This window comes from Cicer arietinum, chromosome 6, assembly GCF_000331145.2.
Source record: "Cicer arietinum cultivar CDC Frontier isolate Library 1 chromosome 6, Cicar.CDCFrontier_v2.0, whole genome shotgun sequence".
In the NCBI taxonomy this organism is placed as follows: Eukaryota; Viridiplantae; Streptophyta; class Magnoliopsida; order Fabales; family Fabaceae; genus Cicer; species Cicer arietinum.
Window position 1 is genome coordinate 40,898,757 of NC_021165.2, and position 23,952 is coordinate 40,922,708.

General features: G+C 32.0%; 2 protein-coding genes and 1 non-coding gene across 4 annotated transcripts; 2 read left to right on the forward strand and 1 right to left on the reverse strand.

The window, feature by feature from the left end:
- Positions 1 to 135: 135 nt before the first annotated feature.
- TRNAE-CUC (transfer RNA glutamic acid (anticodon CUC)) lies at positions 136 to 208 on the reverse strand. The gene has a single exon. It is a non-coding gene; the product is annotated as a tRNA-Glu (tRNA).
- An 11,510-nt stretch (positions 209 to 11,718) lies between these two features.
- On the forward strand, positions 11,719 to 23,747 carry LOC101498528 (DNA repair protein RAD51 homolog 3). 2 transcript variants are annotated; one of them, XM_073370155.1, is made up of 9 exons: positions 11,719 to 11,876; positions 16,215 to 16,316; positions 17,223 to 17,345; positions 17,696 to 17,729; positions 17,840 to 17,910; positions 17,998 to 18,224; positions 18,402 to 18,533; positions 22,902 to 22,968; positions 23,224 to 23,747. In XM_073370155.1, exons 3-9 carry the CDS (start codon positions 17,243 to 17,245, stop codon positions 23,397 to 23,399), a joined length of 810 nt encoding a protein of 269 aa, XP_073226256.1. In that variant the 5' UTR covers positions 11,719 to 11,876; positions 16,215 to 16,316; positions 17,223 to 17,242; the 3' UTR covers positions 23,400 to 23,747. The 2 variants fall into 2 exon arrangements, with proteins under 2 accessions (XP_073226256.1, XP_073226255.1); XM_073370154.1 differs by lacking the exon at positions 11,719 to 11,876 and adding an exon at positions 15,365 to 15,505.
- On the forward strand, positions 11,873 to 14,478 carry LOC101499514 (pentatricopeptide repeat-containing protein At2g22410, mitochondrial). Its single transcript, XM_027335930.2, has 2 exons — positions 11,873 to 14,203; positions 14,354 to 14,478. Exon 1 carries the CDS (start codon positions 12,084 to 12,086, stop codon positions 14,109 to 14,111), a length of 2,028 nt encoding a protein of 675 aa, XP_027191731.1. The 5' UTR covers positions 11,873 to 12,083; the 3' UTR covers positions 14,112 to 14,203; positions 14,354 to 14,478.
- Positions 23,748 to 23,952: the final 205 nt, after the last annotated feature.

Below are 23,952 nucleotides of genomic sequence, written 5' to 3' on the forward strand. Positions count from 1 at the left end.
ATCAACCTGCACCCTGCTGTTGCTTACATTTACGACCACGTATGCTCCTACTTTTGACCTTTCCACTTTTTCACGTCATAATTGTTTCTGTTTTTCAAGTTTGAAAAAGGGAAAACAATTATAAATAAAAACAAATTCCGTTGCCGGGACTTGAACCCGGGTCTTTCGGGTGAGAGCCGAATATCCTGACCAACTAGACTACAACGGATCATGCAATTTGTAATCTATACATTATTTAAAAAGGAGCATCTATTTTATTTTGTGCCTTTAATGTTACCTCTAATTGTTAGTATGGTTAATTAAAATTTAATGTATTTTAAAATTCAAAGAAAAACAATAAAAGAAGTTGTTATTGGATCAAAAAATATAAGAGAATTATTAATAAAATAGTATGAAGTTGATAATTTATCTGCTACAAACATATGAAGGAATTGTTAAAATAATATTAGAAGTTATTTATTTTGCTACCTATTCAACCGCGTTATTTTGATATATATTTTTTTAATTAAATATATTTGATTTGATTTTTTAAATTATTTTTTACATTTTTATTCATTAAAATAATGATTAATCATTTGTTATTTTTTTACATAAAAATTTGAATAAATGAGAAACGTTAAAATAAAGTATTATACTATATTCGTTTCTTTCTTAGAAGTCTTAAATTGAACTTTAACATTGAAGAAACACCTAAACCTAACGACCTCTCCATCTAGTGTGAGTCTCTTATATCCTATACTTGAACTACCGTTAATATCAATGGAACTCGTCTTCTAACTACACCCTCAAGAAGACTTTCTATACAAGAATCCAACACTGTGACTTTCGATATAAAGATTTAACCCAGTGATCAAAATGCTTCAGGATAACAAGATATTTAACACCACACCTCCAACCAAAAACTTAAGGCAATGGATCATCAATCTTATATATCAAACATTTACTATGTTTTTTTTAGTAGATGTGAAACTTAACCACTTGAATTAATCACTTACATTAGAAAATAGAGTAGACGTTAGGAATAAAATAATCAATATATTTTTTACTAATTTTATATTATTAATTAATATTTTAATTATTTATTTATTGTTTTTTTTTTGTTTATCTTATCAATTCATACACACATATATATATGTGTGTGTGTAGCATGTCACATCATACAAAATCCTTTATTGGTTAAGTTTGTTTGAAAATCGTTAATAAGATATTAAATAAATTTGATCGTCTAAATAAAACCTCGTTTTATATAATTTGTGTCATAGATAAGTTTGAAAAGAATGAAAAATCTTATTCTTACTCTAATTATTAGTAATGTTCGATTACAAAATCAATAATAAGTAGGCTTTGCCCTCTTTTTATAAAAAAAAATAAATAATGATCAATTATCTAAAATATCTTTTTTAATTAAAAAAAGAACCTAGTTATTATTTGGGATTTCCTATGTATTCCTCATCACGCAGTATAGCCCTAGTAAAAAAAGCTAGTCATTATTCATATAAATAAATATGAACCTAGTCGAAATATATATATATATATATATATATATATATATAACAAAGTTTGTTACAATATCTACCGTGTCGAATCTCCTTTTTCTGCATTCTATTTCCAATACCTCCCTGCATATTAAAAAGCCAGTCATAGTCACAATTCCGCACACCGATCGTTATCTCTTGGTTGTGATTTTGTCGACTACTGCTATCGGATTAAAGAATCTGAGCATATATTATCTTTTTACAGGATCTTCCATTTCGTCTGGTTAGTTTCCTGCCATTCTTAAATTATTTGCGAACACCCACTGCCTTGCCAGTTTTAATTGCTTATGAAATAATTTTTTGTTGTAAATTTCATACAATATGATGTAGGAAACAATCTAATACAGATAAGGAACATGTTGATTATTATGAAAAGTACTTTTTTCACAAAGGTGTAATTGTAAATGAATCGTTTGCCTTTCTGTCTCTTCTACAGTTCTTCTCTACCCCATGATTTCTAATTTAATTTCTCCTCTTGCACATTCAGATCATGCACCTCAGACTATGTAGCAAAGCTGTTTTGGAAAGTGTGTAACTAACTGAAAACAAACTATTGATACACGAAGAAAACTATTTTCATGTGATGTATTTACCTATCAGTAGACTAATTAACATCTTGAATGAATGGTAAAGTGTGGTTGATGGTTTCTAATTTATTGCCTTTTCTATTTTGGTTGATTTTTTTTACAATTATGATTAAAACTAATATATTCTTTTAATTATATTTTATTTGAATATCAACTATTTATAAAATGAAACGTTGATCTCAAAATTAATGCGTTTTGAACGAAAATTGTAAAACTTTTCTCTAAAGTAAAAAAATAGTTCTCTATAATTTTAAAAATAGCAAAATTGTTACATTATACTGAAATTAACGTGATAAATTCGATTGAATATCTAAATCAGCTGATATTAAAATCTTATGAAATGTAATTTCTTGAGACAATTCTTGATTGACATGCTTTTAAACTCTCTTCCATATAAACAATTGTCAATATATTTTCAATCTTATAAAAGAAAAACATTCTCGATCTGTATTAGTTATTGGCATACATATTTCCTATTTCAAGTCGATGTCATATATATATATATATATATATTATAGTTATCAAACATTCTAAGTGTTTCAAAAATTCAACTAAGATACACAATTATGTTAATAAAGTTATAGGTATCTACAATATTAAAATATTTTTGGATATATTACAAGTAGTATAAATCTTACCTATTTATTTTTAGTAAATAATTTATTTGTATTTGATTTGGCTGTGTGGTTCTATTACCTTGACGGATTATTAGAGACGATAGTCGATGAAGACACGACAAATTAGCATATCATATTCATTTGGCGAAATCTTCAATTGAGGTAAGAGGTGAATGAGGTTCGATTTTATGAGTATAAAATAACGTGAGATGAACGAGAATACCGTAATTCCCATATATTCATCTGGGACTTACTACGTACGGTCGAGTCATATTGTGTAATAATAGTTAATTAATAATATATGAATAGTAATAGCGATGACTAAAATATAATTTAACAACTAACAAAATTGTCGTGAATTTATTTACATCAAGATTGCATGTTGTTTGATTTTATGAAATCATATGTCTTTGGCCACTCTTGTGCTGACTGTGCTCAATTTTTGCATATTATTTTAATATTGACAAGTTTCCTGAATTTCATATTACATGTATACAGAGAATGTTGTTGCATTTCAACTCATTATTTTTCTGGCAAGTTAAGAGCCTGTTTTGTTTCCAAAGAGTTTATTTCTCATTATAGTAAGGAGTGTCTGTTTGGCATGTAACTTTGCTTTAGCTAAAATCATTGCCATGTAAACTAGTCAAGGCTAGACTTTGATTAATTGCATAATTGAAATCTATTAAAAGGCTTAATGCATAAAAGTTACATAATGGAAGGGACAGTTGTTTGTGTATTGTGATCAAATGTAGTGTACCTTGAGATGAAAGTCCTTCATTTTTTTTAGTATTGAATTTTGCTACATTTTGTTGGTGTTGCATTTTGCTACCTTAACGTCTAGTTCCAACTTCTTGTTTGACTTATAGCGCATCTTATTGTTCATTGTGAGAAGTGTAAACTAAATATTGGAATTTTATTGTGATTGACTGATATACATATATAATGATGTAAATTCTGATGTATATTGTGAATTCAAACTGAAATTTATTGAGTCGTAATAATCGAGTAAGTATGAGATAGGTGTTATAGGTCGTAGTGAGGATTATTTTGTCATCATATAGGGAGGGTCGGACAAACCTAGTGATTCAGAGAAGTACAACGAATGAACCTGATCGTGGAGGGCTACAGTCGAACTGTAAGGTAAGACTGGTAGACCTTGGGGGTACCTCTGGTGGGGAATTCCTAAGTGGGTTATTCCCTAAGGTCGGGAGCTACCGTGCAACACAAGAGTACCCTGACCATCGCGTATATGTGTCTCGGGTTAAGTTGAGAGGATATATGAGGACTTGACCATTCATGAATTGTTTGTCCACTCTTGTAGTGGCAAAGTATCAGACCTCCTAACAAAGTACTTAAGAGTAGAATGGTACCAAAGGAGGAAGAAGTATAAAGTATAAGACATGCATAACATTTCATCTTTGTAACTGTTTTATTGTGATTGAATTAGATTAACCTTTAATATTATGTTCTTGAATGCTTCTCTTTATTTGTGATGTTGTCTACTTGCGTGTTCTCCTCGTTTATCTTATAATGTTACATAATTTCGAAACTCACCCTTCATTGTTTGTGTTTGGCGTTTGCGATGGATGCAGATGAGTTGCAAGCTGCACGTGATGACTAGTACCATTAGAGTGGTGAAAGCCATCTTGTCTTGAAGACTTTATTATATATGTTTTTTTGTTAACGTCTTTTAGTTTGGGAATTCTCGTTCTGATAGTGAGACCGGGGTGGGACTATATTTGCAATTATTACTAAATTTATTTGCATGTACATCCCAGAGATTTTGTTGTCTAAAATTATGATTTCAAGTTGTTATGTTTGATGGAAAATTTTGGATTAATGTGATATTTTAAATGATTACGTGATACCTTTTACTTTGAAAAAAAAATGTTTGAAAGTTTATATATCTTTTATTTGAATATATTCATTATTATAAAAAAAAATAAGAGAAAATAAAATTTATATTAATTTAGAGTTTAGGGTGTCACAGGAGTAATCTCTTGTTTGTACATACTTAGCATGTGAGAAGAGATGATGGTACTCATATTGTCATGATGAGTAACATTGGATTGTTTGCTTGTTATTTGGTTAACATGTGCATCATATTCACTACAAGAAATATATGCATTTGTGATTGTTAAAAGTCTAAACAAACGGAGAAAGAAGACATTTGTGGCGAATTAAGCGACCACAAAATGCAATTGTTATAATTAATATTTATAGCGGGTTTTTCTGTCATAAACTTACAAAGTAAAAAAATTTATGATGGTAAAATTTGAATTTTACTATATGTGAAAGATTTTTTACCAATAGTTTGTGAGTTTTTTTTTTCCAGCCACAAATATTTTTAAGTTGGCCACATGTGCATATATTTTTTGAAGTGATTTCATATGAGAATTATGCAGATGAATTGTAGCTATGAATTGGGACTATGAGACCACAAGGTTTGTGGAAATCCTAGGTGACACGTGACAATCCCACAGTGTTGGGATGTACTTCAAAAGTTGGACAACTCTAACTAGTGACATGACAATATCATACAAGTGAGAGTGTGAAGCATATGGAGCCTTTAGAAATTATTAGAGTAAAAACAATGATTAATGAATAACATCAGAATTATTATTGAAAATTAATTTGTTTACAAAAATAGAATCTAACTTATATAGATGGTGGCTTGCTTCTTTAATTTCTATGAGATTAGAGAGTCTCCAAGAAATATGCAAAACACGTTTACTGATCTGCAGGCAGAAAAATGTCCAATGTTAGAGAAGATTTGAGATATTTCATTACTCTTATAGTTGCCTCAAAGTGTGTATTTGAAGGAGAATTCATATGTTGACTGAGTTATTGTACAAAAAAACTGAAATATGGTCTTGCGTTTGTTAGGTAAATGAGCTTGCCGATTAGTAGTCGATAGATAGATGGATCTTGCATAATGTAACACCCCAAATTTTAAAATAAACTTCATTAATGAAATAGGATTTTAAGTAAATAAATTGATTTAAAAATTATTTTATAATATATATTGATAAGTTTTGTAATTAATTTTCGTTATATGAATGTTTTCTATGATCTGCTAGTTTTATATAGTACTAAATGAGTAATATTATAACACCTTGAATTTATTGTTATTATAAATTAGTAATATTTTCTTATACGTATTTTGTTGTGATAACTTTCTACGTAGTTCTTTTTATCTACTTATTTTGATGATTTATTAAAATTAGTAATTATTAATATTATATCTAATTTTTATATTATATATAAGTATAGAGTCGTGCATATTAATTTTAGATTGTTATTATATTAAGCCTCATATTTTGTTATTATTGTTAACTAGAACTTTGGTAGCTAAATTTATTTTTAATATATAAATATATATAATAATGATGACTGATGAGATACAACTATGCGTAGTCCTAATATGCATACAAATTTATAATATACATATTATCATGTAGCCTAGTTAATAGAAACTCTAATAACCCAATCCTCGTCTTGCAGTCTAGTTAATAGTCACTCTAATAATTAACACATGATTTCCCTCTCCAAACTCTACTTCTTTTCCACCGGTAACATGAAACTTATTTTCCAACTTGGCTTATACACTGTTCACTGTAATCAAGTTATTCAAATATGCAATGATTCTAACTACGAGACATGTCACTTCAATTTAATTATCTTTTATATGTCAGAAAACCACCACAGTTGTTGCAAGTGGTCGATCTTGAATTCTTTCTCATTTTGCCATGGAAACGCACGAAACCTTGGCTTCTCACACAAAATCTACCTTTGAACTCATTTATGGCCTCGCCTTGGCCAGTCGTGGCTCCGGTTATCTGTAAACAACTATTTTTGTTTTTGAACTTTTTTGGAAACCACGTTCATCTTTTCAAAAAATTGACAACATTTTTAGATTCCTCTCGTCAAAACTTTCAAGAAGCAATACTGATTTGCATTTTTTGGTGAAGTTGATGTTGCACCCTTCCGATGCTCTGACGAGTCGGTGAAAATTTTTATGTCTTTGTTTTTCCCTGTTGTGTTGACTCCATTTTGATCCTAAAATTATTTTTAATTATTTAATATTTATTCCTATGCTCTGGATAATTTTTCAGTCGTGTCTCGGCGAGTTTGTGAACTCGTTGTTATTTTTGAACTTGCTCGTGTACGCTGTTGATCTGCATTTGTTGTTGAAAACTTCCATTGACTTATGTTTTTGAGAAAGCGTCAAAATAGAGTAAAGAGTGAGAGAGCGTTTGAATTCATGAGTATAATATATTGTGAGATGAACTGAAAAACCGTATTTTCCAACGATTCATCTGAGGCACGCTACGTACGAAAATAGCCATTTGAGGGATAAATTAATTAGTGTACAAATATTAAAATTGTGAGATTAAAATATAGAATATAAATATTTATCAGGTGTTGATTGATTTAATTTATTTAAATGTGTGGCATTTGATATTATTGTGATATTGAGTGTTGAATGAATTTTATGTATATGTGTGATTAGATGATTTTATGTGATATGATAATAAAAACTGGATGCAATGTGATGATTTTATGTGATGGTGATGATGTGTGATTAATAATTGTGATGTTATAAATTTGTGATGAGATTATTGAATTAACACCATAGTTGATGAAATAGTGGTGATTCCAATTTGTGTTTGAGATAACGGTCTTAATGGAGTATCATAAGCCAACGAGGGGAGAAAATAAATATTGAAGAATTTGTGAAGTTGAGATTATTTTTTCATCATATAGATAGGGATTGAAAAGCCTAGTGAAGTAGTTAAAATATCACTATAAGGGGGGTTGAATAGAGATATTGTAGTTTTTAAAATTTTCTTTTAACTCTGTGTCCTCTACTAGAGGATAATAGTCAGACGATAGAAATTTGAAGCTTTAAGTGATAGTTAAATAAATAAAGAGGAAAAAGTATAGAAAATGACACACTCAAATTTATACTGGTTCACCCAATGTAGGTTACGTCAAGTCCTCACAAACTTGTGAGTTTTCACTATAGCTCAAAATGGCTTGTCCTCGTACGAAACTCTTTTTCAACTGTGTATTTTCTTAGCCTCACCAGACTTACTACACTGTATTTTTACTAACCATAACAGGCTTACAAAATAACTCAAGTATATATCAACTTGAGGGTATACAAGTAGTAATGTGTTTGATTTGTTTTGGGGATCAAATTACAACTTTCTAAGATAAGATAATGATGTGAAGTTGTATATAACACACTCAATAAAAATGATCCTTGAATCTGTTTAAGTTTGGAAGATTGTGTAGAATGAAGAGAATGATGATAAACTTGAATAACTTGGATGTTTTTCTTGTAGATGTTTCTCTTGATGTTTTAATACTCCTCTATTTATAATTGTCTTTGGAGCTTCAATCATGTGGGTTAGAAAAATATAGCCGTTGGAGACTTTGTTAAGTTTCCTTGGATTTGTCTTTATTTGCAAAACTGTCATTTAGCCTTTATCCTCATGCTAAGTATGCTGAGCGGATGACTGTGGTGGTCCATCCTCAGATATGGTTTATATGAGGATGAGACTTTCATTAATTTTGATGTGACTTGTCATTTTTGGCTTTTTCTTTTCCCAACACCTATAATGTCGTGCCTCATAACTCAAAAACAACATTTTTTGTACTTTGGTACTTTTACTCTTTTTCCAATGTGTGAGGATGAATAGATAACAAAAGTTAATCCTCTCTTCTGCATTGTTTATCCTCTAATCGTAGAGGTTATAATTTCATCCATGAGGAAAAGTATTAAGTGATTGTTGGAGACTTGATTAAATGTCCATGGTCATTAATCTGATTTACAAAATTATCATTCAGTTGTCCTTGTAATGCATGAGCTTAGGAGGATGAGTTTGAAGTCCATCATCGGATAGGAGGTTTAATCTTCCTTGAAATTCGGACATGAGTTGTATTTTCCCTTTTTGCTTTTCCAAGACTTTTAGGGTCCTTATTTTTAGGTTGGTACAACATTTTTCCTTTTTGACTATTCCCTAATAAGATCATAATATTATCCTCTTATGGTTCAACCTCTGATAGGAGGATAAAACTTCCATAAATTAGGGCATCACTTGTACTTTTGACTTTTTCATTTTCCAAGAATTGTAGAGTCTTGCTTTTCAACACTTTTTCGTACTATGGTACTTTTGGATTTTTTTTCACGTGCGAGGATGAATATTTTATATGAGTTCATCCTCTTTTCTGCTTTGTTCATCATTTGTCGTACGTTCATCCTCTTTTCTATTTTGATTATCCTCTGACATAGACGTCATAAAATCATCCTTATACTTTAGCATTGCTTGTCTTCTAACAAAGATTCATCTTCTTTTAATTTATGACGTACATTTATCTTCTGAGTGTATATGCTCCAGTTTAGAGAACATGTTGGATTAAGTCAAATTTTTCTTCTTTTAATCAAGATGATGAGGAACCTGTTTTCAAGGATGTTCATGGATGATCATCCTCAAATCTGGATTTTTCATTCTCATATATGGATTCTTCATCCTCTAATCTGGATTTTTCACCCTCATATCTGGATTCTTCATCTTCTAATATGGATTCTTCATCCTCTAATTTTCATATAGACACATCTTGGCCCATAGTTTTTTTTTGACTTCTTCCAAGAGATTTTAGGTGTGATTGAGCTACAACATATTGTGATTATCATCCTTGGCTTGAGGATAATTATATTTATATTTATGAATTAGTCTCCCGAATTCTTTCATTGTTGAGTTGATACAATGCATTGTGTTATTATTTTATATTAATTTATACCTATATATAAAATATATATATATATATATAGTGTTTTTTTTAATTTTATTATTTATTTAAAATATTTTATTGATAATATTATAATTTTTTATACAACTACATATTTGAATTTTTTTTTGAATACGTAGAAACTCAAATTTCACAGATAGTACATAAATACATTTTATATAAACATATTTGAATTAAATTTGTGTAAATATATTTCAGCGCAGTTTAATTAACATCTAAACACTCATTATCTACAAGAAAATGAATTTATCTAAATATACTTAAATTGAGTTAAAATAAATATATTTAAATTAAATTTGCATAAATATATTTAAATTGAATTTGCTACGATTAAAAAAAAAACAGGAAAACACCAAAACTAATCGAAGATGATACAAGGGAGGTTTTGGGAATGGATCGCTAATAGAATACCTTATCCAAGTTTATTATAATATTTGATAATTTCTTTTGACATTTGAGAGAATGAGAGATAACCAGTGAAATAGAAAATTGAAAAATGAAAAATGAGTTTTGAAAAATAAATGATAGAAGGGGCAGAATCACTCTAGTTTAACAGTAGAATATCAAAATAAATAGACAATTCTTTTTGAAATGTAGTGTAAAACTCTGATATAAAAGTGTTTTTTAACATAAATTTAAAAAAATTGTAATCCGACTATTGTATTTCTTGAATACATTTATATTTTTAATTATTCTGAAAAAAACTTTTTTTTTATGGTTTTCTGATTTATTTATTTATTTATATTTTTCAGAATGTGTTCTATAAAATTTTAAAAACAATTTCAATATACAAAATTTGAAATTTTTTGATTTTTTTTGTTAAGGTTTCTGAAATATAAGTTGAATTTATTAGAATAAAAGAAATATTTATTTTTGAAAAAATAATAAATAGATTGTTTGGGTAATATGTGAGGTAGAGAATAAATGTGGAGAATTGGTAAAATTTTCAATTCAGTGGCTTAGTAGGAGTATATTAAATGAGGCTCGTGTACTTGCGACTTATTTGATAGTTATATATGAAATTAAGGTGGGTTAATAAGTAAATTTTTTATTATTATGGTTATAAAATAAAAGTTTAAGTGTAGTTTTCGTCCCTATATTTATACTGATTTATGGGATTAATCTTCCTATTTTAAAAGTCGACAATTTTGGTCCTCTATCAGATTTTTGAACTAAAAAATTGATAATTTAATATATTTTAAATAACATGATATACAATTCTATGATATAAATAATCAAAATACAGTAATTATTCATATGTCATGAATTAAATTAAAAATATAAAAAATATCTGAAGTTGGAATTTAAGTTTTTGCGGCGTTTTATTTCAATTTTATTGGTGTTAATCACTCTATATTATTTTATTATATGTCACGTTATTTAAAATATCACACATCATCATTTTTTAGTTAAAAAATCAGAGTGAAAGATCAAAATGGTCGACTTCTAAAATAGGGAGACCAATTTCGTGAGTCAATATAAATAGAGGGAATAAAACTGCAATTAAGGCTAAAAAAAGTAAAAGTTTATTTTGATCTCTGATAAATTTTGAGAGATCTAATTTAGTCTTTGAGAAAAATAAAAGTACTTTTTAGTTTCTAAGAAAAACAATCGGGTCAAATTAGTCTTGAGAAATTTTGAAAGACCCAATTAAGTCCTTAAAAAAAATGAAAAACACATTTTAGTCTTTAAAAAAATAAATCGTGTAGTTTAGTTCTTACTTCAATTTAAAGAAAAATAAACCTCAGTGCTATTTCATCTAGAGAAACTACATGTTTAAGATAAAAATCTTTTTGATTTCATAGTAGTATGCGATTTTAAAGGTGTGAATTTAGAAACTGCATTTTCTTTTCCGTTCTCACATTTTTCTTCTTTATCCTCGCATTTTTGAAACTGCGTTATTCTTCTTTCTGCGTGCGTTTTTTGAAAATACTATTTCATCTAATGTTCACGAAGGATACCATTGTAGTTTAATTTAAATATTTTGAGTTGTTTTATAAATTATAATGTAATTTAAATAATTTTTTATTGTAGAAGTTAAATTGTTCATTTAATCAGAAACTTAATTATCTAATTTTAATTATTCTCAGTGACAATTATAATGTTTTCACGTAGCGGAATAAATCATAGAAAAATACCAAAATGGACCTTTATTAAAAATAAAAAAACCACTACCATTTTACCAACACTACTTGCATGCGCGGCTACTCTGCCCTTATATCAGAAACAAGCCGGAGTCGCACCGAACTCAACTCGCCGGAAATCGCAGCGGAGATCCTTCGCCGGCCGACACAAACAGCGAGAAACTCCTCCACAAGGTTTTCCTTTTATTTTTCGTTCTTATTTTTTTGGATTTTTCTTTCCCTCTCCTATAGCGCTCGCGAGGATGCTATGCCAGCGCGATTTCCGGCCGCATTTCCCGATTGCACGCTACAGCGCCTCAATTTACAACATATGTTGTTGCCAAAGATTGTGATTTAGTTTGTGAACAGGCAGTTGAAATTTTAGAGTAACATAATCAAACCATGATTATTTTATTTGTTAGCAAATTCAGATATAGATATAGATATAGATATAATGTTACTTCGATTCCAAAATCCCCAAATTTAGGTGTCTTAATTTCATTTTTCCACACTAGTTCATTATTATCTCCAATTGTCAAACCTATCAATTGGAAAACTACCCACAGCTTTGTTAGGAAAAACCCTTTTCTTTCTCTCCTAGAACGATGCAATTCCCTTGTCCAGTTGAAACAAATCCAGGCTCAAATGGTCATGACGGGTTTGATTGATAACAGCTTTGCTGCAAGTCGCCTTGTTGCGTTCTGCGCTCTATCGCAGTCGCGAGCCCTTGATTATTGTACTAAAATATTGTTTGGAATCCGAGAACCGAATGTGTTTTCTTGGAATGCGACGATTAGGGGGTATGTGGAGAGTGGTGACTTGGAAGGAGCTTTTAGGTTGTATAAGAGAATGTTGCAATGTGGTGTGTTGAAGCCGGATAATCATACTTACCCGATGTTGCTTAAAGCTTGTTCTTGTCAATCTTTGAATTGTGTTGGTTTTGGTATACTTGGGCATGTGTTGAAGTTTGGGTTTGAATTTGATATATTTGTGCATAATGCATCGATCACTATGCTACTCTCGTATGGAGAATTGAGGGCAGCATATGACATGTTTGATAAAAGTCGTGTGAGAGATTTGGTAACCTGGAACTCCATGGTTACTGGGTGTGTTAGAAGAGGACTGGCAAATGAGGCTATAAAAATCTATAATGAAATGGTGGCAGAGAAAGTGAAACCGAATGAGATTACGATGATTGGCATGATTTCTTCTTGTTCTCAGTTGCAGGATTTGAATCGCGGCAGAGAATTTCATCGTTACATTGAAGAACACGGTCTTGAGTTGACGGTTCCACTCACTAATGCTCTTATGGACATGTACGTGAAGTGTGGGGAGCTGTTGGCTGCGCGGGTTCTATTTGATAACTTGGCACAGAAGACCCTTTTTTCATGGACTACAATGGTTTTGGGATATGCTAGATTTGGTTTTCTGGACGTTGCACGGGCCATTTTATATAAAATTCCCGAAAAGAGTGTTGTGCCGTGGAATGCCATCATCGGTGGCTGTGTCCAAGCCAAGCACAGTAAAGAGGCATTGGCTCTATTCCATGAAATGCAAATGAGTAAGGTAGAACCTGATAAAGTGACTATGGTTAACTGCTTGTCAGCCTGCTCACAACTAGGAGCACTTGATGTTGGAATATGGATTCACCGTTATATTGGAATACACAATATTTCTCTAGACGTTGCCTTAGGAACTGCACTAGTCGACATGTACGCCAAGTGTGGAAATATTTCAAAGGCACTCCAGGTTTTTGAAGAGATTCCTCAAAGAAATTGTTTGACCTGGACGGCCATCATTTGTGGTTTAGCGCTTCATGGGAATGCTCATGATGCTATATCCTATTTCTCAAAAATGATTCATATTGGAATAATACCTGATGATATCACCTTTCTTGGTGTGTTATCAGCTTGTTGTCATGGAGGTTTAGTTGAAGAAGGCCGCAAACACTTTTCCCAAATGAGCTCTAAATTCAATATATCTCCTAAGCTTAAACACTACTCATGCATGGTGGACCTTTTAGGAAGGGCTGGTAATTTGGAGGAAGCAGAAGAACTCATTAAAAATATGCCCATGGCGGCAGATGCTGCTGTTTTGGGTGCGTTATTCTTTGCTTGCCGTGTTCATGGAAATGTTCCAATTGGAGAGAGGACGGCTTTTAAGCTTCTTGAGATTGATCCTCATGATAGTGGAAACTATGTTTTGCTCTCTAGCATGTATGCTGAGGCAAAAATGTGGAAGGAGGCAAGAAGCGCAAGGAAAATAATGAAGGAGAGAGGAGTAGAGAAGAGTCCTGGTTGCAGCTCAGTTGAGATCAATGGCATTGTCCACGAGTTCGTGGTGAGGGATGCATCACACCCACAGTCTGAATGGATTTATGAATGTCTGGTTTCTCTGACAAAACAACTGGAGCTTCTCGAATTTACATGATGCTCCTGCTTATGGAGACAATTTCTTTTCCGAAATTTGTCAGCCTGGACCTAGCTTTTTCAGTCTATTGACATGGTTTATGCTTAGAAAATGTACGAATTGTTGCTTGAAGCCATGTCTCTCGAATCCTGCGTTCTTTCATTCATTTCTATCTTCTTTTTTCATTTTATTCAATTTTGAGTGAGTTTTTGATTTGATTCTTATATGTGGCTATACTTCTGTGTCTTTGTTGGAAAACACAGATTTGCGCTGTTCATTGCCAAATATCTCTTGGTTAGGCTGCTGCATGTTCCATATTCTCTTCGGTTGTCTGGGTTTCATTGTATATGCCACTGGTTTTTGCCCTTGCTTAATAGTTTCCTCCTAACTATCAATTCTTCTACCCCACTTACGGCTTAGTTCAGACCTGCAAATGTGTTTTAAAGATTTAACATGGTCAGTAATTGATATAATTTACTTCAATAAGTTGGGGTTTGTATTCCTATGGTAAATGACTTTATGACTTTGTTCAATACTATGCTGGAAGATGTCAAGCTAAAGAGAAATTCTGAATACTTATATAGATAGAACTCTTTGCTCTTATATATTGCTAATATGAATTTTGATCACTTTTGCATTTCAAATCATTTAATTTTTAATTTTTCAATATACAGTATCAACAAGGCCAAAAGAAAAATTATTTAAACCATTTAGATAAATCATATTGCTGCCACTTTCTTCATGATGATTCATGTATGTCTTTATTTACTTGTGCTTTCTTCCTGTTGCTATATACTTCTTGTCTGTCATGTTAACAAATCTGCAATCTTAGGTTCAGGACTTAGGAGTTGGGTGAAAGCTACATTATGAATGTTGTCTTGACTTTGACCATAACAACTCAGTATGGGAATCGATAATAGTAATTTAGTTATTTGCATATCTCAAACTAAGTAAACAACAGCGAAAATGGTCAAAGTCTTTGGTTGCTGCTACTTACTCATTCCCTTTTTGTCTTTGAATATTTATTTAACCATTTAGGTTTATTAAGTATCTTTAATTTGAAAACTGCACAATATAATGTGACATATTGAATGAGATGATGGTATAAAATTATTTTGCATCACTGCCTTTAAACTATAATATATAAAATGCAAAAATAATATTTAAAAATTAATTTTTTTTTTATAAATAACCCTTTTGGATTTGATGTCTTAAAAATGCTCACAAAAACCGAAAATTAATTGTGTTCCTTTTGTGAGAAATGAAGAAGATTGTGCAAAGGTAATAGAAAAGAGTGGGAGTCATGGAAATTGGTATGTTACCAATCTCTGCATCAAAGAGAGGAAAGCTCTTAGCAGCTGGTTACACAACACTCCACTCCATTGCTCGTACCTCCCCTACCCACCTTGCTCGAGGTTTCAATTTCAAAACCCCTTTTTTCATTTTTTCTTTTATTTGCCTATTGGGTATGTTTCTTAAAAGTTAGTATTTAGTGAAAATATTTCTTGTTGCAATTTCTTAAAATGTGTATTACCTTGATGAGAGATTGTTGAAGTAAACTATTATCATGGAAATAAGATGAAATGGTAGTCAATGAAGATGCATTTCTAGAAATTATAAAAACAGTTTTTAACATTTTCATTGTTTCTAGAAATCTAAACAATTGTTCTCGTCAAAAGTATTTTACTTCCTTGTTAACAAGTAAAATTAACACATATTTTAGAAAAATGAAAATAGGAAATGTTTTGACAAAGTAATCGGCCCCTTAGTCTCTTGCATTATCAACATTATAAAATATCACCGAAATTGCAAAATGTTAATGAGTAACCCCCCACTGGTATTCATAGGGACTATAATGATATTGAGTTAGTAATGTTGGATATACATTTGAAAGTAAGTGAATATTATGAGAGAAACATTTGATAATAGATTCAGACAGAGGGTCAAAGATGAACCTGATTATCTTGTTGCAAATTTTACGGATTCTTTTGGAATATTGATTATGTGAGAGACTAAATTGTTATTGTTAAGGTCATACAATTTTGAGGACTAAATGGGTATTTACTCTTAAAGAGTTGTCTTTTTCCAAATTTTGTACTCATACCCATTACTTCATTTTAACAGATATAGAAGTTTCTGAAAGTGAAGCTTTAGAAATTCTGAATGTTGCAACCAGAACGAGTACTTTGGACAGATCATGTGGGAGTAACACTAATATTATTGATGGTATGTGTTGATTCCAATTATGTATTTAGCAACTTCAAATTCCATTTTTTTTTAAATTAGCTTTTTTTTTATGCTGTGATCAGAATTTTTAGCTTTTATGTCATGTAATGTAAAAAGGTTAACTGGCTTTACATTTCTCTTACCAAATTCTTTGGAAGTGAACTGTTGAAAATGTAAGGACTAGAATGGATTTGGTCAATTTTTTTACTCATAATTTGCATTAAAAGTAAAGCTCCTTACATTAGTTTTGTTAGAATATTAAAAAAATATCTTAATATTAGAGTATCTTGAATTATTCCATAGGATCAATTTATAATCATAGAGATATCTTAGAATATCTCTCATTATTATTATGATTTATTCCTTATTTAGGATTGAGTCTATGTTTCTTTATAAATAGAGATTAGTATTGAGTCTTTTGTAATCAAGTTATCATAAAACTATTATCAATAATATTCAAACCCTTATTACTTTCTCTCCTCCTTTTCTCTAAAATCCCACAACTTCAACAAGTTTCAACTTATAAATCAAGCTTTTAGAAAACACTAGTTAATGGATACTTTGAGAAAGTTGAAACTTCATTAATTTATTAAAGTTGAAGGTTCCTACCATCTGAATAATGCTGGGGGTGATATTTGGTCAAAAGTTTAGGAACACTTCTATTGGAGCCATACCCCAACATTTTGAGCCAATCAATCCCCTCATAACCAATTGGTTAGCCCTAGATTGGTTGTAAAATTATCTGGTAGATATAACTTCATTAATTTATCAAGTGCTTATGCTCATTGAGAAAACTAATAGACATTCTATTTATTAGGCATTAAGTGCTTTCTGTGTTTCAAATAATAATTTTTTTTTTCTTTTCTGTTTTGCGTTTTCTCTGTTTCGTGTTTTCTTGTCAAGCAGGTGGTCAGACTGCTTGGGATATGTTCAACGAGGAAAGATTTTCTTCTCTCATTACCACTTCTTGTGTGGATCTAGATAACATCCTTGGCGGTGGGATTAATTGCAAAGAAGTCACTGAAATAGGTAAGTGATTTTTAAAAAATATTGGGGAAGGGGGAGATTATCATTAATTAAAGTGACACTAACGGTCATTTTACAACTGTCCCTGAGGAGATTAGAACCCGTCCCTTGAGGTTATAAGGTCAATATATTTCCACTTAACTGGCACCTCATGAACAATGAATGACTACTTAGTTTTAACTTTGAAGTTTGAACCATAAGCATAACTTCCAATTGAATATACATTACCCTTATTTACAGCTTCCGGTTAAATCTACATTGCTTGTGTTTTAGCCTTAATACTTAGCAGTTTTCTTCTTTCTTCCTCTCTTTCCTAAGTTGCAATATAATTCTTAGTTTATTTACTTATTTAGGTGGAGTCCCGGGAATTGGTAAAACACAAATAGGGTATGTTTTGTCATTCCGATTTTCTACACCGGTGTTGTTTCTTTTTTACTCCATTCTGAATTGAGAAGTATTTTGGTTATTATAGTAATGAGTGGTGTTTACTTTTGCAGGATTCAACTTGCAGTAAATGTTCAGATTCCTCTAGAATATGGTGGCCTTGGTGGGAAGGCAATATACATCGGTAAGAGCCTTAATTACATTCAGATATACTAATTCTCCATTTGATTGAGGTCACTGATTTCGCTTCTTGTGCCTGCGTGACACTCAGATACAGAAGGAAGCTTTATGGTTGAACGTGTCCTACAAATTGCGGAAGCATGTATTGAAGACATGTCGGAATACAGTCACCACTTTCACAAGGATAATCAAGCTTATGGAGTTAAAATGCACCCTAATAGTATATTGGAAAATATATTCTATTTTCGTGTTTGCAGCTATACTGAACAAATTGCTTTGGTAAATTACTTGGACAAATTCGTCACAGAGCATAAAGATGTAAGTACAGTTTTCATCTATTCAATTGATATTTCTTCAGGATACATTGTAAAGATGATTCTTCATTTTAATTTTTTTTAATCCTTCTCGTTTTGGCTTTTTTCTTTTGCTTTCAGTCAACTGTTTTAGTAAAACTTAAGTATTGCATCATGATATTCTTTTAATACATTATTGTAGGTGAAGATCATCATTATTGACAGTGTTACTTTCCACTTCCGCCAAGACTTCGATGATATGGCTCTCCGGACTCGATTACTCGGTGAAATGTCTTTAAAGTTGATGAAGCTTGCAAGAAATTTCTGTTTGGCTGTAAGATTCAATTCATTTTGCTTGCATGAGATGCGCTTTGTATTGAACTTAAACTTTTATTGCAGCAACACGAGGTTGATCAAAATTTGTGTGGATTAAGTATGCTTACTATTTGAGTTTTTTCTTTTTTCGAAGGCTTTTGTTCGTGTCTCTGATTCCATGTTTTGGTTTGCACAGGTTAGTGAGTAGGCCAAGACAGGGCTTTTAAATAGGGCGAACATAAAAGATAAAAGATTCTATAGTGTAACATGTTTGTATAGAGGGATATGATGGTGACATCTTGACGTGGTGATTGTGGAATATTTAATTCTATCGTTGAAGTTGTGGGATTTTAGAGAAAAAGAGAAGAGAAAATAATAAGGGTTTGAATATTATTGTTAATAGTTTTATGTTAACTTTATTACAAAAGACTCAATACTGATCTCTATTTATAGAGAAACATAAACTCAATCCTAAATCAAGAACAAATCATAATAATAATAAGAGATATTCTAAGATATCTCTATGATTATAAATTGATCCTAAGAGATAACTCAAGATACTCTAATATAATATAAAACATATTATAAGATATTTTCTAATATTCTTACACTCCCCCTCAAGTTAGAGCTTATTAAGCTTTAGCTTGCTACAAGAAAACAATGTTTTGCTCCACAAAATAATAAAAAAGATGGAAAGACTACTCAGGGATGCATGTGAAGTCGGAGAGAATTTCTATAATTGAACAAAGCAAGCTTCGTTCTTCTAAAAAACTGCACTTGGAAGCTTTAAACCAATAATATTGGAGACTCAATATTTAAACTTGAATATGCTTCAAGGAGAGAGCAGCATGCTTCAAGGAGAGAGCAGTATGCTTCAAGGAGAGAGCAAGACAAGACCAGTACATTTGGGACAAAGATGAGTCCAGTGCATCTGGGACAAATTGCCAAGTTAAAGTGAGTTATGAAAATAAAATACATCGTCAGAATAACTATCAATGGAAGAAGAAGTCATCGCTAATATGATTCATATGTGGGAAAAGGGACACCACCAGAATAATCGTCGGTGGGAATAGAAGCCACTGTTATAATCTATTAGTAAGAACTAAATTGCATGACAAACACGGAAGAGGAAGTAGCGCGTCTCTAACGAAACAAAGCCATGATCAATCAACGGAGTGAAAAAATGCGTCCAAAACAGAAGAGATAACGGTTGTTTGAACAAGGACACATTTTTGTTGATTAAAATTGGAAAGTAAGGGCAAATCTAGAACCGTGAGGCTGAGGCAAGACAAACGGTTGTCAGACCAGATACCTTTGACCTCCTCTAAAAGTGGAATTATCAGTTGCATTGACCAATATAGCCTTCAGGTACAGTATGACAGCATCGTGGTATTTTTGAAAGTGTTCCTGAGATGAATCAGCAACTGATGCCAAAGCAGTTTAAGTTCCCTCTTGCACCTTCTTTTACCATTCTAAAGAAGTACAAGCAGTTTGCTAACTATTTCATCCAAGTATGGTGTTAAAATATCAGGTGTGCAATTCTCACTGAAGTTGAGCACAGCTGAAGTAGCATGAGCCTCTACACAAGGATTCTGAAAATCATCCATCGCAGCAACTAGGGCTGGCAACACCCCTTGATGATATTGAATTTGCAAATCTGGACCCAAATCAGTAGACAGTTGCCCAATTGCATTAATAGCTGCCCACCTTATTCGAGGGTGTTGATCAGGAAATGAATTCAATACCATAGCCACCACTTGCTCCAAATTATTTATCATGACCTTTGAGCATCCTTCAGCTGTCTGAGCAAGTGCAATCACTGCAACATGATGTTTTTGCCACTCAGGTACAGCCAAATATGCTGGTAATTGTTCAGAAGCAACAGGAACAATTGTATTTCCTCCCAAAGATATAGATAACCTCCAAACATTCCTGTCCAACACTATAATTGCTAGTTTCTCCAGCATCTTCATCCTCAGTCTCCATAGTGTGCCAAGCTGGATCATCCTCAATATCCACAAGCATTTTCATAAGAATTGCAAACAACCTGCTAGTTAACTGCGGCATCTTCCTCACCATACCAGGAGCACACTCCCTCGCTTCAGCGAGAGTTATCACAAACTGCTCAAAGGGTTGTTTTTCCGCAACAGCTTCAATTCCCCAGCCTCAATTTGTTTAAAGTGATCATCATTCAATCCCAAGTCACCATAAAAAGCATCATAATAGAATCCCTCTCCTCTTGTAGTACACAGCCCAATGCAAAGCTTGCATCCATACTCCGTCTCAAGTGACAGGCCAAGAATGTGAGCACTAGAATGCCAAAAAGTGTCACATATCATCATCAATGTGTAGATCTGACGCACAGTAGACAGTAAGGCGCGTGTGGGCGAGTGCGGTGGCTTTAGGCGACGTGCTTTGCGGTGTGGGCCGATCTCTAAGAGGCAAAGCTGATGGAGTGGTCGTTTGCTGAAAAAGTCGCCGAAAACAGTGACAACAGCAGTAGCGAACTGAATGGAAACGAGTGAAACCGGTGTCATTTCAAAAAAAATGTTCACGTTGGAAAAGAGAAATTGTAATTATATTCCTTCCTAACTGTTGGGAACTCGGCAATAAAATAGAGGCAAGATCGTTCAAGGAGAGTCAAAATAGGCTCTAGATACCATGTTGAAGTTGTGAGATTTTAGAGAAAAGGTGAAGAGAAAATAATAAGGGTTTGAATATTATTGATAATAGCTTTATGCTAACTTTATTACAAAAGACTCTGTTGAATATAAAGAGTATTGAGAGACATATTGAATAACCCGTGTGTTTCAACTACACAACGAAATTTCTTTACAGTAATGCTAATGGGCCGAAATACTTACAACCCATCTAATCTAATTATTTACATTCTAATATAGTATTTTAACACTCCCCCTCAAGCTGGAGCATATAAATCAAATGCACCTAGCTTGTTACATATATAACTAATTCTGGGACCTCGCAATGACTTTGTAAAAACATCTGTTAATTGATCATTGGAATTGACAAAGCTAGTGATGATGTCACTTGATTCGATCTTTTCTCTAACAAAATGACAATCAATCTCAATATGCTTGGTCCTCTCATGAAAAACAGGATTCGAGGCAATGTGCAATGCAGCTTGATTATCACATATTAGTGTCATTGTGCTAGCCTCTTCAAATTGAAGTTCTTTCAGTAACTGTTTCAACCAGATGAGTTCACATGTTACTAGTGTCATGGCCCTGTATTCTGCCTCAGCGCTGGATCTTGCAACAACATTTTGTTTCTTACTCTTCCAAGATATTAAATTTCCTCCGACAAGTACACAATACCCGGAAGTTGGTCGTCTATCTATGGGTGAGCCTGCTCAATCGGCATCTGAGTAGCCAATTATCTGAGTATGTCCTCTATCTTCATAAATGAGACCTTTCCCAGGTGCACTTTTGATGTATTTAAGAATCCGGATTGCAGCATCCATATGTTCTTGGCAAGGAGAATTTAAGAACTGACTTACCACACTGACAACAAAGGAAATGTCAGGACGAGTGACTGTGAGATAGTTTAATTTTCCAACCAATCTCTTATATCTTCCTGAATCTGATAAAGGCTCCCCCTGATTGGATAGGAGTTTGACATTTGGATCCATAGGAGTATCAACTGACTTGGCATTTAATAGGCCTGTTTCTTCAAGAATATCCATAACATATTTTCTTTGTGAAATTACAAGGCCATCCTTAGATTGGGCTACTCCAATACCCAAAAAATAACGAAGTTTACCAAGGTCTTTAGTCTGAAATTTATTTTAAAGATGTTTTAACTGAAGTATTCTTTGTTGATCACTACCAGTTATAACAATGTCATCCACGTAAACAATAAGATAGATGCACCCTTGGGCTGAGTGATGATAAAATACAGAGTGATCGGCTTCACTACGGATTATTGTTAATAGTTTTATGTTAACTTTATTACAAAAGACTCAATACTAATATCTATTTATAGAGAAACATAGACTCAATCCTAAATCAGGAACAAATCATAATAATAATGAGAGATATTTTAAGATATCTCTATGATTATAAATTGATCGTAGGAAATAACTCAAGATACTCTAATATAATATAAAACATATTATAAGATATTTTTTCATATTCTAACATCCATTATCCACTTACGCAATGCGACACGACAAAGGAATCTCTTAGAATCAGGGGGAGAATGTGTATGTGAATATAGCATGCTTGGTTTCGGCCAAGTGGACTCTCGACCGCCATTAAATCCAACTTCCTTAGCTTTATAATCAATTCTGTTTTGCCTTTTCGGTTGTTTTCTTTACGATCTTAGTTTTTAATTATAAAATTGAAGGTTATGTCAAATTTTCTGGCAGGTTGTTATGTTGAATCAAGTTACAACCAAACATATTGAAGGTTCATTTCAATTGACTCTTGCTCTAGGTAAGTCTTATTTCATATTTCATATTTCATATCTCACTCAAACTTTTAGCTTGCAAGGCCATTTCTATTAGTCCCTTGAACAAATTGATTACTCTTTACCAAAAATAAATTGTTTTTATTTTAATTTTTTTTTAAGAAAAATGTTAGTGGTTATTTTGTTAGGGGATGAGAAATTTATTAGCAGTAGAGGTTGAACCCTGAACGTCCTTCATAATACTCCTTAGTCCTTAGTAATGCATTTTTAATGCTGAACAGGTGATAGTTGGTCGCATTCATGCACGAACCGGATCATCTTATACTGGAATGGAAATGAAAGACATGCGTATATTGATAAGTCCCCTTCTCTTAAATCAGCTTCAGCACCATATTCTGTGACCTCTAGAGGGATACGTAATTCTACTTCAAGCAGTAAACGAATCAAAATGGTGTGAGATTTTGAGTAGGAAGATAGTAAGCATCTCTCTTTTTTCTTTCTTCTAAAGTATCCTCCAATCAAAAGTTAGAGACAATCTTTCGAGTTATAGAGATTTATTTTAGGGGGATGATCTCTCTCAACATGTGTTTTTTCATATGCATCAACCAGAGATCAAACTCATAACCACACACTTAAAGAGATTAGTTGTCTGACAATTATGTCAAACCATATTGGTACATATGTTTTTAAAATGAACAAGTAAATTAGTATAAATTATTGATTCAATGTGAAATATACGATGATCTTAATTTATTGTAATTCAAGTTCATTTATAGCATGGTATAACCAAGTTGGAGTTGATTAATTCCTATTTAATGGATCCTTTGGTATCACATATAGGGCAGTGCAAAAAATTCGGTTATGTTCCCCAAATTTAAAATTGGATCCAAATCAATTTTAAATATTCGGTTAAAATCATATGGTTAAAATCCGGTGAATGTTAGCTTTTGTACCCTCAATTAAACTTGTACCCCCAATTTGTTAAAAACCCAATTTTATCCTTAATAAAT